General features: G+C 36.2%; 1 protein-coding gene across 1 annotated transcript; it reads left to right on the top strand.

The window, feature by feature from the left end:
• The first annotated feature begins 5,180 nt into the window (after positions 1 to 5,180).
• LOC135744189 (E3 ubiquitin/ISG15 ligase TRIM25-like) lies at positions 5,181 to 14,325 on the top strand. The gene is made up of 6 exons (XM_065262168.2): positions 5,181 to 5,814; positions 9,228 to 9,323; positions 9,533 to 9,766; positions 9,900 to 10,059; positions 10,177 to 10,215; positions 13,396 to 14,325. The coding sequence occupies exons 1-6, from the start codon at positions 5,224 to 5,226 to the stop codon at positions 13,920 to 13,922; spliced, it is 1,647 nt and encodes a 548-aa protein (XP_065118240.1). The 5' UTR covers positions 5,181 to 5,223; the 3' UTR covers positions 13,923 to 14,325.
• The last annotated feature ends 1,246 nt before the right edge of the window (positions 14,326 to 15,571 follow it).

Below are 15,571 nucleotides of genomic sequence, written 5' to 3'. Positions count from 1 at the left end.
TCCTCGACCCGAGGACAACGAGACAAACAGACCCAGTCCCGGTAGATGTGAAAGTCGGCACACCTCTGATCTACTGGCCGTCCTTCAACGTGATGCCCAGCTGATGCCTGACCAACGATCACCGGCAGAACCCGCTTAATCTCTGCTAAATCTCCTTATCCGTTCTCCCAAGGGTTTTTCCCTCCTAGGACTTATTTTTCCTCGGATAAAAGAACGGGGTTTTTTTTCTCCTAGGGGGTTTTTCACCCCGGGGAGGCAGCCTTTTTGGGCTTTACTTAGCTTCCTCTTCTAGACGTTGCTTTAGTAATATGTGCACTTATAATATTGAGTCATAGCCGCAGCAAATTTATTTTGTATTTTGTTGTGCTATCTGTCGTTTTTCTGTGCTTTTCACTGCTTCTATTTATGTAAAGCTGCTTTGAAACAATTCACTTTTGTGAAAAGCGCTATATAAATAAAATTGAATTGAATTGAATTAAGAAAAAACACAATTCACTAATTAGGCTTAGTTGTTGAAGTTTTGTTTCATTTAAAGTCACCATTATGGTGATCAGTGTTTATTTTAGTTGGACTCTTGACCCATGACATTTGCTTGCTAGTTTTTCTCCAGTTGCATTAACTTTGTGTTTATAAAACACACTTGTTATGGTAATGTAAAGTTAATTGTGTCATTGGTTGGTACATAATAGTAAAGATCATCATGTAATTAACTGATTTACTCATTCATCATTCAATTGCGCTGTCAATTATTTTTTTCTCTCTGTGCACTAAATGGCAGGGCCGTGGTTGGATAGTGCAGATTAAGGGGTGGAAATATAATAAGACTCGCTACCTATGTCAAAAAACAGGTGAATTCTGGGGCCTAGTCCACACAGACATGGGTATTTTTATAACCGTGACTTTTTTACGCGGTTTGGCCATTCATCCACACGAAAACGCAGTATCAAGGCATTGAGACTAGAGGTCTACACGGGTCCAAAAATTCCTACCCGAACCCGATCAGACCCGCAAATGTGCTACACTGAACCGACCCGGACCCGTCTGTTGTTATGAAAGCTGGACCCGGACCCGACCCGGACCCGTCTATTATTTAAAAGCTGGACCCGGATCCGACGAAGACCCGTCTATAATTTAATATCTGGACCCGAACCCGTCCGGGAAGACACAGACCCGACCGGCAAATATTCTTTAGCTAAATGTTATTAAAAAGTCAATAAACAAGTAGCGAAAATTAAACTTTTTGTCTTACCCATAGAAGTTAGTCTTCTCCCTCCTTGTACCTGTCTGTGTGATGCACAATCCTTATTTCCAAGAAAGTTCCATCCATGTTATTCCTATCTTGACGATTGAAATGTTTAATGCTTATTCCAGCTTTTACATTCCACTTTACAGTCATGGTGATTAATAACGCAGTTTCACATCGGGTCAACTTGCTTAATAATGTTTGCCCATTTGGATTATAATAACGATTGCTCGTTCAGTGCCATGGCTGCTTTCGTTTGCTTCTTTGCTATCATCTCTGTGCTCTTTGAGTCGCGAAAACTTTAGATATAACAGCAAGACGGTCAATTTATAATATTATTATAAAAATGAGAGAAGTCAGTGCAAAATGCGCGGTACGGCGGAATAGGTCCCGCCTTCTAAATAAAAGAGCCAATTGTCAAAGGTAAAGTCATTGCGTCTCACTGCAGAAGCTCCTGACTGGTAGCCAGAGAAACATTACAAGAGCACATGCGCGTTAGCTGCCTGGTTGGAGCAACCAAATATAAACTTTTTAACGCAATTTTAGCGTCATAGAAAAAATTTATGCTATGCGACAGTTCATCTAAGTTTTTGTTGCTGATTTTGAAATATTTTATTTAAATGTGAGTGTGTGTTCTCCGAGTCCGATTGACCTCGGGTATTATCCACAATGTTAAACAGACCCGGGACCCGAAGTAATAGATTGAGACCCGACCCGGACCCGGCTGATTATTTAAAATATAGACCCGAACCCGTACGGGTCCCGGGTCGGGTCCCGGGTCTTCGGGTCTCGGGTCTTCTGTGTAGACCTCTAATTGAGACTGAACATTTTTGAAAATCCCTGCCAGGGTGAGGATTTTTAAAAACGCCGGTTGCAGTGTTGTCGTGTAGACAGTAAACCGTGGTTTTTGCCCTGCGACGTCACTTTTGTTAGGCTTCTGATTGTCCAAGGTTGCTTTACGATTTGGGTTTATCGCAGCCTGCTGGTGGAAGTTACTGGGTTGTTCTTGTTCACATTTTCTAGGTTGATAGAAGCACTGGGGACCCAATTATAGTACTTAAACATGAAAAAAGTCAGATTTTCATGCTATGACCCCTTTTTTGGTTTTCCCTTAATTATAAAACTTCATTGTTGTGTTTACTTGTGATCTCTTTGATTAATATTAAAATTTGTCTCATGATCTGAAACATTAAAGTGTGACAAACATGCAAAAAAAAAAAAAAAAATCAGGAAGGGGGCCAACACTTTCACACCACTGTATATACATATGATGTCTAAAATTGCCACATTTTAAATAGTTTAACTTTGTCCCCTGGACATCAATATCAGATGTTTAGAACATCATAAAAAAGCGCCATAAAAACTTTTATTCTGGTTTGAAGGAGATCTGTTCACTGGAGAGTAATTTTTAAAACTACTTTCTGTTTTACTTAAAGAATTAAAGTGTTACCCAGTATTCTACATCTTTATATTTTATATATTTTTCATTTGTTCATACCTGTTTCTCAGTTTTCTCTACTGCAGCTGTTATAGTATCGTGATTTTTATGTTCATCCATCAAACAATGCAAACAAATACATCGCTGATCAGTGCAACAGAAAACCTCAAGCAGTTTCTCATGTTGAGGGCAGATCATCTCCTGAAGTCTTACTGTGACATCAATCACTTTGTGTTGCTTTCTGAAGTTCTTCATATCGCTCAAAGTGAGTTTGACAGTAAGAGTTCAGACACATCAGACAGGACTTGATAGCTTTGTATTTTGTCCCAGACGTCACACTCCACATCTTCAGGTCCAGCATAACTGAGAGCATATCGATCAGTCTGAAGTTTTGTCTTCGGTTTCTCCAGCAGTTCAGCAAACACCACATTTTTATTTAAACAGGTCTTGTAGTGAAGGTCTGTCTACACTGAGGGCAGCTATAAACTCCTCTCTGATTATTCTGATTCCAGTAGTTTGTAATACAGCTCATACAGAAACTGTCTCCACAGGGAATGGTCACTGGATCCTTCAGTAAATCCAGACAGATTGAACAGCTAATCTGATCTTGAGACACTGAAAGATTTGCTTTTGCTATTTTATTGATTGCACAAACAGAGTGACACATTCAACAGATGAAAAACACTTTTAAGTTTTGGTTTCTTTTCAACTTCAAATGTTTTCTGGTACTGTGTGCAAAATTATTTATCTTTCGTTCACTTATTTCCACTAGGTGTCAGACTTGCACTGAAACTGTTAGTTCACCCTTAAAAATTATTTGACTGCAGTGCTGTGTCCGAGACCGCTCCCTTGTTCACTCAATCACTACTCCTTAAATAGCCAATGACAATTGAATCCACTATATGTGGAAGAAACAAATGAAAATGAGTCAGCGATTACGGACACTGATGTAAATACCAGCTGCCGCAGAGATACTTCATAAACCCTTACACCTGTGTGGCTTTATTGATTGTACTGTGAAATGGTCAGTTTTTTCTTCTGTGACACCCATCTGGTGAGAGAGAGAGAGAGAAAGAGAGAGAAAGAGAGAGAGAGGAACAGGCTGGCACCACCAGCAGCTCATTCGCCCAGAGCATCAAACAACGTAAAGGGTTCATAGCATTAAAATATGACTTTTTATGTTTAAGTGCTATAATCGGATCCCCGGCGCTTTTATAAACCTAGAAAACATGAAAAAGAACAACCCAGTAACTTTGTTTTGGTAAACCATTTTCTGGAAGCATGTGAAAAATTAGGCCATTCAGAATTCACCTGTTTATGATGTAGGTAGCCAGTCTTATTATAATAATACCACCCCTTAATCTGCAATATCCAACCACGGCACACACCCAAAAATGCCACATTTTAGTCGCCCCTACAAAGTGGTACTTTTAACATGTTATATAATAAAACTGCACTCAAAAAAATGAAATGTTGGATTTACTTAAAAAAAATTGTCAACAGGTTCCACATAATTCCACATAAAATAAAAGTAAACTCAACGAACAATAATTTAGTTTATTTAACAAAAGAAGATTAAGTAAACTTAACAAACAACAGTTGAGTTGATTGTACATAAAAAAATTATTAATAATTATTTATTAATTAATTAAAGAAGCTTTTCTTCTTTACCTGAGTTCTTGGGTTTAGGCCTTTAGGCCAAGATTCCAGTTCTTAATGGTGATTCTCTTTCTTCTAAATTTTCTTTCTTTCTCTGTTCTCTATCTTATCAGGTAATATCTCACATACATTGGAAACAGTTAATTGTTTATATTAAGTACCATTTTAATGCATTTATAGTGTAACCATTTCAATTGTAATTTTAAGTCAGTGCTGTTATTAAACCTTTTCATTTACAAATCTGTTGTTTAGTTTTGATTTAGTGTTAATACTTAAACGCTACATATTGCAATTCAATATATTCATATTCTAGCAATGCTCTCCCACATATTTTGCTATTACAACTGCACTTATTTCCGTCGTTGGTATAGGTTGCAGAAGGGTGATAATTGACCAGAAATATACAGTTTTATAATATCTTGCTGTTAACATTTCTTAGTCATTTCGGCGTTCCTACAGACTGAACCACTGTAGTGAATCCACCCTTACAATCTCAACTTTTACTTTTTTCTATTTCCAAATGTCAATTGTATGTGTAAATAGTGTAAACTCACCACTGGAGGACAAACACTCACACTGGCTTGGATGCTGGATCAGTGTAGTGACACACATCAGAGGGATTTGATCTGTTATTCTCTTATTTCACCCCAAAATTTAACTCATATTTATACATTTATGGCAGAGCATTTTCACAAAGGTTTGGCTACTCGAGACTGTGACTTTCTATATGAGACTGACATCTAGTGGACTTGTTTATTATATGACTAACATGACTGTTTGCACACGTTGCATAAACACAACAAGGAAATTCTTGAGTTTAGGGAAAGTGAAACTTTGGGCTGTTGTTTGTTTCGTCTTTCTTTCTGTGAGTACATACGGTGAAATGGCAGAAGCCAGTATTTCAGTGGTTCAGGATCAGTTCATCTGTTCAATCTGTCTGGATCTACTGAAGGATCCAGTGACCATTCCCTGTGGACACAGTTACTGTATGAGCTGTATTACAGACTACTGGAATCAAGATGATCAGAAAAGAAACTTCAGCTGCCCTCAGTGCAGACAGACCTTCACTACAAGACCTGTTTTATATAAAAATGTTGTGATTACTGAGATGGTGGAGAAACTGAAGAAGACAAAACTCCAGACCGATCGACCTTCTCCCAGTTATGCTGAAGCTGGAGATGTGAAGTGTGACGTCTGTACTGAGAGAAAACACAAAGCTGTCAAGTCCTGTCTGGTGTGTCTGAACTCTTACTGTCAAAATCATCTTGAACAACATGAGAATTCATTCAAATGCAAGAGACACAACCTGATAGATGCCACTGGACGACTTCAGCAGATGATCTGCCCTGAACATGAGAAACCTTTAGAGATTTACTGTAAAACTGATCAGCTCTGTATATGTTATCTGTGTATGGTGGGGAAGCACAAAAATCACAACACTATGCCAGCTAAAGAAGAGAGGAGTAAGAAACAGGTAAGAGATGCTGGATGATGTGTTAATTCGCAGCAAAAACCCTAGTGTTAAATTAACACTGCTTGGTGTTTATATAATCTTATTCTATTATGAAAGCAGAAGTATTGTGATTCAATGATCTCATGCAAAAAAATAACAAATGAATGTAAGTCTATAACAAAAAGTAATAACGTAAAGGTCAAAGGAATGCTAGAGGAAAGGAAACTAAAGGAAACATTAATCACCATAATGGTGACTTCAAATGAACCCATAACAAACACAAACTTAAAGGGGCCATTTCACAAGACTTTTTTAACATGTAAAATACAATTGTGAGGTCCCCAGAATACATATGTAAAGTTTTAGCTCAAAATACCCCACAGATTGCCACTTTTTAGGTGCGAGCAAAAATGTGCTGTTAAGGGTGTGACCTTTAAATTACAAATGAGCTAATGAAATGCAAACACTGATCACAATGATGGTGGTTTGTTGAAACTGAAACAATTGACATTATAAGGGGAGCCAAATTTCAAATATCAAAACTCTGCTTAATATAAAAAACTGTTTCATGCGTTTACATGCAAATCAATAAACCGTCTATGCAGAAAACTGTGTTTACATGAATTTTGTCAGGTTTCTCGCAGGCAGTGACATCACCACCTATAGTACACGATAGTCATTCAAAAAGCCAACGGCATATTTGTCTAGCTATAATGTTATCTCATGTCTGCAGAACCTGTAGTTGAACAGAGATTTTTATGCGTTACTTTGGACTTACTTCCACATGTGAAAGATAAATGTCACAAGCGGAAGTAAACCCAAAGTAACATGAGCACAAAACCATGATAAAGCCGGTTAAGGTGTTTACATGCCATGCGAAATTGGGGTAATGAGCTTTAACCTTGATCGGTTTTTGCCTACACCGTTTATGAGCTTTCCCAGATAAAAGAAAACTGTTTTACATGTTTACATGACCCAACGTGTTATCAGTTTGTTAAGCATAATTGGTGTAAGACTGTGCATGTAAACACACTCACTCTTTTAGATGTCTCCTTATTTGAAACACCTGATTCAGTTCATCAGCTTGTTAATGTGCTAATTAAGGAAACGTTTCAAACATTCTCAGCTAACAGAAAAAAGTTCTAGGAACATTCCTTGAATGTTTCAGACGTTCTGAAAACCGGTCTAAAAAGTGTCCAGTTTTTTTTCAAGAACGTTTCTTGGTTGTCTGAACGTAAGAGAAATAAATGTAACATTCTATCATTTTCAAACATTATGTCAATGTCATGTTTAAATGTTGTTCACACAATGTTTTTTAAAACAACTATCTATTTCAGTTTTCTTTTGCTTGCAATTTACCTTTATGCTTGGTATGTAAATGATAGAGAAACATGACATTTTATCATTTTAAACCTATTATAAAACATTTCTTCTCAATGTTCTGTAAAAATATTGCTGTAGAAAACGCAATTCATTTATTAGGCTTAGATGTTGATGTTTTGGTTCATTTAAAGTCAACATTTTGGTCATCTGTACTTGTTTAAGTCGAACTCCTGACATCTTGTTTGCTAGTGTATATATTCCTGGTGTGTATAAAACACATTTGTGATGGTATCGTAAAGTCATTGGTGCAATTCTGTGGTGGTTGGAACATAATGGAAAAGGTCATCATAGAATTAAATGATTTACTCACTCATCAAAAGTTTATTTTCTACAGTATCAGTGATGTATATGATGTCCAGCACTCTCACAGCAGTTTGTCATTGGGATTTTTGGAGACTTCTGACAAAATTAACCACAGTGTATTTGGGAAACACAGACATCCAGAATCAGAGTATGAATCTCAACAAAGGTGACAAAGAAAATTGTAAAAAGTTCATTATTTATCTATGCTGCAGTGCATGCTGAGAGTCCTGAATGAAATTTGTAATTTATTGATACCCAGCATGCATTGCAGCATAAAGTTTTTCATTTTATTGTCACCATTGTTGAGATTCATACTCCGATTCTTGATATTTGTGTGTCCCAAACAGAAACTGGTTAAATTTTGTCCATAGTTTCTAGAAATCCTTAATGACAGACTGCTGTGAAAGTGCTGGATCTAATTTTGCGACCCGTTCTCACCAAGATGCGTACAAATGACACGCAGTGTGATTATCGTGCAATAGATACGCCAAATTCCGATTTTGCGTGCATATGATACGCCAGTCCTTCCCATTCACTTATATGGCGAATCGTTTCGTGACGTTTTATTTATTGTTTTCTCATTTGTTTTCTGTTTTTTAAACCATTTTCGCTTGGGTTTAGGGTTAGATTTCACATTTGTTTAAGCAGGTTATTTAATATACAGGTTTCTCTAAGTTTTTATCTATATTTAAGCCATGGTCGCTTGGAGTTGGGGTTAGAGTTGGGGTTTGGATTAGGATGTCATTTTTATATAACAAAAAGTTGTTCTAACCCTAAACCCAAGCGAAAATGGTAAAAAAACAGAAAACAAATGAGAAAACAATAAATAAAACGTCACGAAACGATTCGCCATATAAGTGAATGGGAAGGACTGGCGTATCATATGCACGCAAAATCGGAATTTGGCGTATCTATTGCACGATAATCACACTGCGTGTCATTTGTACGCTTTTTGGTGAGAATGGGTTGAATTTTGACATGTAAGAAACTTTTGATGAGTGAGTAAATCAATTAATTAGATGATGATCTTTGCTATTATGTACCAACCACCACAGAATTGCAATATTAACTTAACATTACCATAACAAATATGTTTTATACACACAAAGTTAATAAAACCAGAGGAAAAACTAGCAAACAACATGCTCCCATTATGATGTAATAAGGGGATCTCATTACAATAATACCACCCCTTAATCTGTCTTTTCGAACCACGACACTGCCATATAGTGCAGAGAGAAAAATAGGGAAAAAATAATTGTTCCGTTAAGCCACCTTTTAATGCATTTTTTGAACCACCACAGAAACACATTGTATTACACCCAATACACAAATGAATGTGCTTTTAGCCACAAAATATGGGCCTTTTAACCCTGGAGAACCCAAGAACGTTTTAGGTAGCAGCAATTAACAGCGGCCAAATCTGACCCCGTGGGTTCTCCAAGGTTAAAAGGACACGCCCAAAAGAGCACATTTTTGCTTGCATCTACAAAGTGAAACTTTAACACAAGATAATAAATTCTTTATTTTGAGCTAAAACTTCACATACTCTGGGCACACCAAAGATTTACTCTATATCTTTAAAAGTTCTAACACTAGTCTTTTTTTAACACCCATCTTGGGGTAAATTATATTTACACCTAGTACTTTTGACATGGCACATATTAAGAGTTAAACATATTTTTTTATTTTAAAATTTAGATTTATGTACATTTGATCTGTTTAATTATTATTTCCACATCCAATAGAAACAACTGAAGGAAACACAGAGAAAATACCATCAGAGAATCCAGGAGAGCCAGAAGAAGCTTCAGGAGCTGAGAGATGCTGTGAAGACTCATAAGGTGAGTTTTGATCAGAAGAACAACTGCTGTCTGCTGTTTCAGATCTGTTTCAGACTCAGTTAGGACTCTCATCCAATCAGTCAGTGAGGAGTTCAGTGCTGGATGACTTTCACTGAAGTCCACTGTGGGTAACAGACTGTGTGATGTACCAGTAAGAGCTGAGTGAATGCTGCTGATTCTAATGCTCCTCTCTCTGTGTGTCCTAACAGCGCTCTGCAAAGACAGCACTGTACGACATTAAGAGGATCTTTACTCAACTGATCACATCCATTGAGAGAAGACGATCTGAGGTGACACAGCTGATCAGAGATCAGGAAAAGACTGCAGTGAGTGAAGCTGAAGGACTCTTGAAGCGACTGGAGCAGGAGATTGATGATCTGAGGAGGAGAGACGCTGAGCTGGAGCAGCTTTCACACACAGATGATCACATCCATTTCCTCCAGGTAACAGAGATCTGAAAAACACAACAGTGATCTTTAGGAAGTGAAGAGCATGTTTAACTAAGATTATATTTTCTATGAAATGTTTCAGTGTCATGAGTTTATGTTTGTGTTGTTTGTCTTTGTGTTTGTGTAGAGTTTTCAGTCTCTCTCTGTTCCTCCTGGATCTTCAGACTCACTCAGCATCACTGTCAGCTCTCTCATCTCTTTTGATGATGTAGGAAAATCTGTGTCTCATCTGAGAGAGAAACTGAAAGATTTCTGTAGAGAAGAGATAGAAAAGATATTTGACAAAGGTAAAGCACTTATTTCTCTCAGACATAAAGCACACATTATTTAAAAATAATATTATATTTTGTAGAAATAGAGAGAATATCACTCACTGATTCTGAATGAATATTTTTACAACACAGTTACTCCTGAACCTGAGACCAGGGAGCAGTTCCTAAAATGTGAGTCTCAATAAACAACACATAAACACATTGATGCTGATAAAGACATGAACAGTGATAATCTGCGTTTCAGTCATTTTAAACTCCTCTATAATGATACTCATGAATCAAACTGAATGTGCAGAATAAACAGAAAATAAATAACTGTGCTCGCCCACAATGAAACATAACTGTGAGATCAAATAGGAGTTCATAAATCAAGTTTCTTATTTGATATTCAAATTTCATAAGCCATTAAGTTTTTTTATAAACAAAGATTCTTTACACTTAAATTAAATGATAACAAAAGGTAACACTTTATTTTACGCCCCGCAAATTACCGCGTAATTAAACCGAATTTACAGCGTACCTATTTGTAACAACAGGGTACCTCTACAGTACCTACTTGTAGGTATAAGGGAATAATATTTTAAGTTTGGGGTAATAAGGGGGTAAGAATATGATGAATTATAAATTATTTATACTCTAAGTATTTTATAACAACAGGGTACCTATTGTAATATTACGTGGTATGTATGACTTAGTCAAGTCTATGGGGAAATTATGTTTTATTTTTTTATTTTTTTTATTGTGAATTTTTCATATTGACTACTGAATGTTGTATACAGTCAATGTCTACGAGCCACATCGGCAAATAAATATAACAGCACATCACTTTTATTTTAGTAGCCTATATTACTTGCTTTTAATAACAAAAGTCCAGCTGATTTAATGTGGTTATCTTTTTTTTAAGGTAAGTACAATAAAAAGGTAACACTTTATTTTACGACCCGCAAAGTACCGGGTAATTAAACCGAATTTACAGCGTACCTATTTGTAACAACAGGGTACCTGTACAGTACGTACTTGTAGGTATAAGGGAATAATATTTTAAGTTTGGGGTAATAAGGGGGTAAGAATATGAAGAATTATAAATGATTTATACTCTAAGTATTTTATAACTACATGGTACCTATTGTAATATTACGTGGTATGTATGACTTAGTCATATGAGGAAATTATATTTTATTTCTTTATTTTATTTTATTGTGAATTTTTCATATTGATTACTGAATGTTGATACAGTCGATGTCTACGAGCCACATTGGCAAATAAATATAACAGCAGATCACTTTTATTTTAGTAGCCTATATTACTTGCTTTTAATAACAAAAGTCCAACTGATTTAATGTGGTTATCTTTTTTTTTTAAAGTTAAGTACAATAAAAGTAGCAACTTATTCCCTATTTACCAGGAAACTCTTACATTTGCGGACATATTTGAAGTGGTGCTTTGCAACTTATTTACTTTTATTTCAAATGACACAATAATGACCACAAAGCAGCACGCTATTTGTTTATTTTTAATAGGCATTGGTAGAATAAAACTTTGCAAAATGTGTAAACACAAGTATTTTAGCCAAATATAATTTATGCAATGGCAAACCAGAATGAAACAACAGCAGATATCAGCTCCCGCTAAAGATAAAGACGACTACATGCGTAGGCTACTGCGCAGGTGTAGAGCGCGCGTCCGTCTGCAGGAGGTTTGATGGAATGCGATCCTGAGGTGAAATTTCTTTAAGAGTTTTTAAAAACGTTCTACACTGTGGAGTACGGCTGCGAGTGATGTCAGCAGGATCCGCATGCTGGATAAGGTGACTGGTTTTGTTAATACATGACTCACGCATTTCAAACAATGTTTTTCAAGACAGTTTAACAGTAGCAGCTAGCTAGCACATAAATTAGCCTAAAGTTTATAACTGTCTCAGAAAACTCAGTTTTTTGTCAAGTCACAGTGAAGAAACATTTACTGAAGGCGTTCATTTATGTTTTTTATATTAACATACGAATAATTGTTATGGCTTTTTATTTGAAATAAAAGTTATGTGATAATAAACATTAAGTGTTGGCTTAATTATAGTGTTTTAAAGATGTTTTGAAATAAGTTGTTTTAAAATAAAAATAACAATATTGTGTATGTTTATGGTATTTACCCTATAACATTTATAACGAGAGGTGAACAAAGCACCACTTTAGTTTACAGCCGCAAAGATGAGAGTTACCCGGTAAATACACAGAACAAGTGGGGAATAAGACCCACTTTAATTTACAGCCCGCAAATATAAGAGTTACCTGATAACTCCTGTATACATATACAGATCAAAGAGGTACAAGTTGCTATTATTTTTTTTGTTTGTTATATTTTATTTGCCAACGTGGCTTGTAGACATCAACTGTAGGCTATACAAAACACTTCATCAGGTAAGTAGCATATATGAAAAAAAAACATATTACACATAGACCATATTACCCATAGACGTAAGTCATACATACCACGTAATATTACAATAGGTACCCTGTAGTTATGAAATACTTAGAGAATAATTTTCCATATATTCTTACCCCCTTATTACCCCAAACTTAAAATATTATTACCTTATAACTACAAGTACGTTCTGTAGAGGTACTCTGTTGTTACAAATAGGTACGCTGTAAATTCGGTTTAATTACGCGGTACTTTGCGGGTCGTAAAATAAAGTGTTACCGAGGTGGCAAGCGTGAATAGACATCCTGTGACGCCATAAGCACGAATAGCGCAAATTTATGCATAGTTCAAAAATCTGAACATTGGCAGATTTTTGTGCCGCGGTAACCAATCAGGAGCTTGCTCTAGCAGTCACGTGATTACAGGAAGCAAGCGGAGGCAGATAAAACAAAACAACAATGGAAGACAATCATCATCACTACACGAGACATCTTCATACTTTTACAGGAATTAAAAGGATCTTGTGAGTGAGGAGGATGAATAATCTCGTAAATTTACTCAATTTGAGCTATATAAGCGACTCCCATGACACAAATTTACACTTAAATGTCTCGGATGACTAGAATTTTACGCAAGAATGAAGCAAGTAAACTCAAAGTGCAAGCTTCCAACTACGTGCGTTTTTGCCATCTCTTCCATGTCTGGTGTGAACGCACAGTAACAATGTTCACCTTTTCAACACACAGGATTATGATGAATATAACAGTAAAATAATCAGATTAGATTCTGTCTATACTGTAAATGATCTCTCTTCACTTCTTAACACATTGACAGTCTTTAAAAACTAAAATAAATAAGCCTTAAAGTTTTATTTGAATTATTGAAATATACAATTTTACATTCAAATAATGTTTTTGATTTGCCTCCCATCAGATTATCATCACTTCACTGCAGATCCAAACACAGCAAATGATCTTCTCTGTCTGTCTGAGGGGAACAGAGCGATTACTTTCACCTACACAGACCAGATGTATCCTCATCATCCAGACAGATTTGATCGTTGGTTTCAGGTGTTGTGTAGTGAGAGTGTGAGTGGACGCTGTTACTGGGAGGTTGAGTGGAGAGGTGAAGTGAATATATCAGTGTCATATAAGAGCATCAGCAGGAAGGGATGGGATAATGAGTGTTTGTTTGGACGTAATGATCAGTCCTGGAGTTTGTGGTGCTGTGAAAATAAATGTTCATTCATGCACAATAACATTGAGACTAAACTCCCTGTAGTGTCCAGATCTTCTAGAATAGGAGTTTATGTGAATCGCAGATCAGGATCTCTGTCCTTCTACAGCGTCTCTGACACAATGACCCTCATCCACAGAGTCAACACCACATTCACTGAACCTCTCTATCCTGGGTTTGAAGTCTATCATAGATCAGTGAAACTGTGTGATTTAACAATATAGATGATACAGAGAGTCTACAAATAATTTTGTCATATTAGAAGTCTAAATTATAAATCAACAACAAAGAAATAATACGTTTTTAATTTACTAATCAGCTATTTTAAATAACTGATTGTAATGTTATATTTTAATAATAGTATTTTGTCCTGTCAATGACTATTCACAGTTAATATTATTCATCTACAGCCGTGTATTGTTTTATGTGTACAAACCACTATAAATAAAATGTTATGCAAGCCACTAAAATGTATCGGTCTGAATTCGAAAGTAATCTCAATTCACATTTCACATTTAATTTTTGGCATTTAAAACATTTCTAACAATATGTTTAAAGACCATCACTAAAGATCATTAATGTCTGAATTGCACATTATTTAAAGGGGGGGTTCAATTTCAAGCATTCTGACTTATTAACACAGTTATAGAGTTGTTTCCTCATACTAAACGTAGGTGAAGTGTCAAAAAAGCAGTTGGGCATGTTACAGAGTATTTCTGTGCTGAATGCACTTCGCCAGGGTTCGTACAAGTTTCGGAAAGTTTTTTCCGATTAACGGTCCAGCTGATGTTTCATTTTTTTTCTTCATATGTTTTATTTTATCATTACAGACTTCCATATTGTGAATTTATGAGGCACAAACATGTATGTTTGTGCCCCAGCTGACGTTTCAGGGGTTTTCTATACGTATCACTTCTTTATATGCACTTCCCCCAGAAAACCCAGCCCAACCGTCAATCAGCGGTAGACACTAGAACTTGTAAACATCATATCACGCGACACAGCTTTGTTTAATTTCAAAACTCGACAATGGCATGAAAGAAGAAGTGTGTTTTTGGATGTAAGGAGAAGAAAGTCAGCCTTATGAAAACAATGGATATAGTTTATTATCCGGGGTAGCAGCGGAGTTTTGCGTGTGTGTTTGATACACTGGATTTCCCCAACCGGTCATGAGTTGCACGTGGTAAGTAAGACTTCTGTCTTATGTTGTAAATAGGCGCGTGCATATTATATAAATGAAACGAACATGTAGTGAATCATAAGTTATAAGTGTTGCATGACTCGTACTCGCTTCCCCCGCGGTATAACTCCTCCTTCATTTTTTCGTACGTTATCGGAAAGATTCGGTAAAGCTAATCTTTCTTTTATAGATCTGATTAAACTAAAGACTCTTCGGAGATAAAAAGGATGTAATACTACTCTATAGGTACTCCAGATTAACATCAGAAATACAGAAACAGCGTGTGTTACGTGAGCTTTAAATAAAATGTCCCAGTAAAATAAAACCATTTAAAGGGACATACCATGAAAATCTGACTTTTTCCATGTTTAAGTTCTATAATTGGTATGGTAGAGAAATTTTGAGTGTTTTATCTTAATCGTCTTTATGGTTGAGGTCTAAATGAATTAAGTTGTCTCTCTGATGCTTGCACATGACAGTGTTTTTCCACAGCTAGGCCTGGATGGGGGACGTGTGACCTTGGTAAGAATAGCAAGATAGCTTTATGATGCATTAGAAAACAAAGGCACTGTGTTTTACCAGCAATGGCTGTCTTTTTGTGTAGCAACTTAAAGGTCGCAAAGATACAGGCACAGTACAAACATTGTTCGAATGGGAGGGCTACTAAAACTGGGGCACTATTTAAATCACTGA

The sequence above is a fragment of the Paramisgurnus dabryanus genome, chromosome 6 (genome assembly GCF_030506205.2).
Source record: "Paramisgurnus dabryanus chromosome 6, PD_genome_1.1, whole genome shotgun sequence".
Lineage (NCBI taxonomy): Eukaryota > Metazoa > Chordata > Actinopteri > Cypriniformes > Cobitidae > Paramisgurnus > Paramisgurnus dabryanus.
This window is presented reverse-complemented; position numbering and strand designations above follow the sequence as displayed.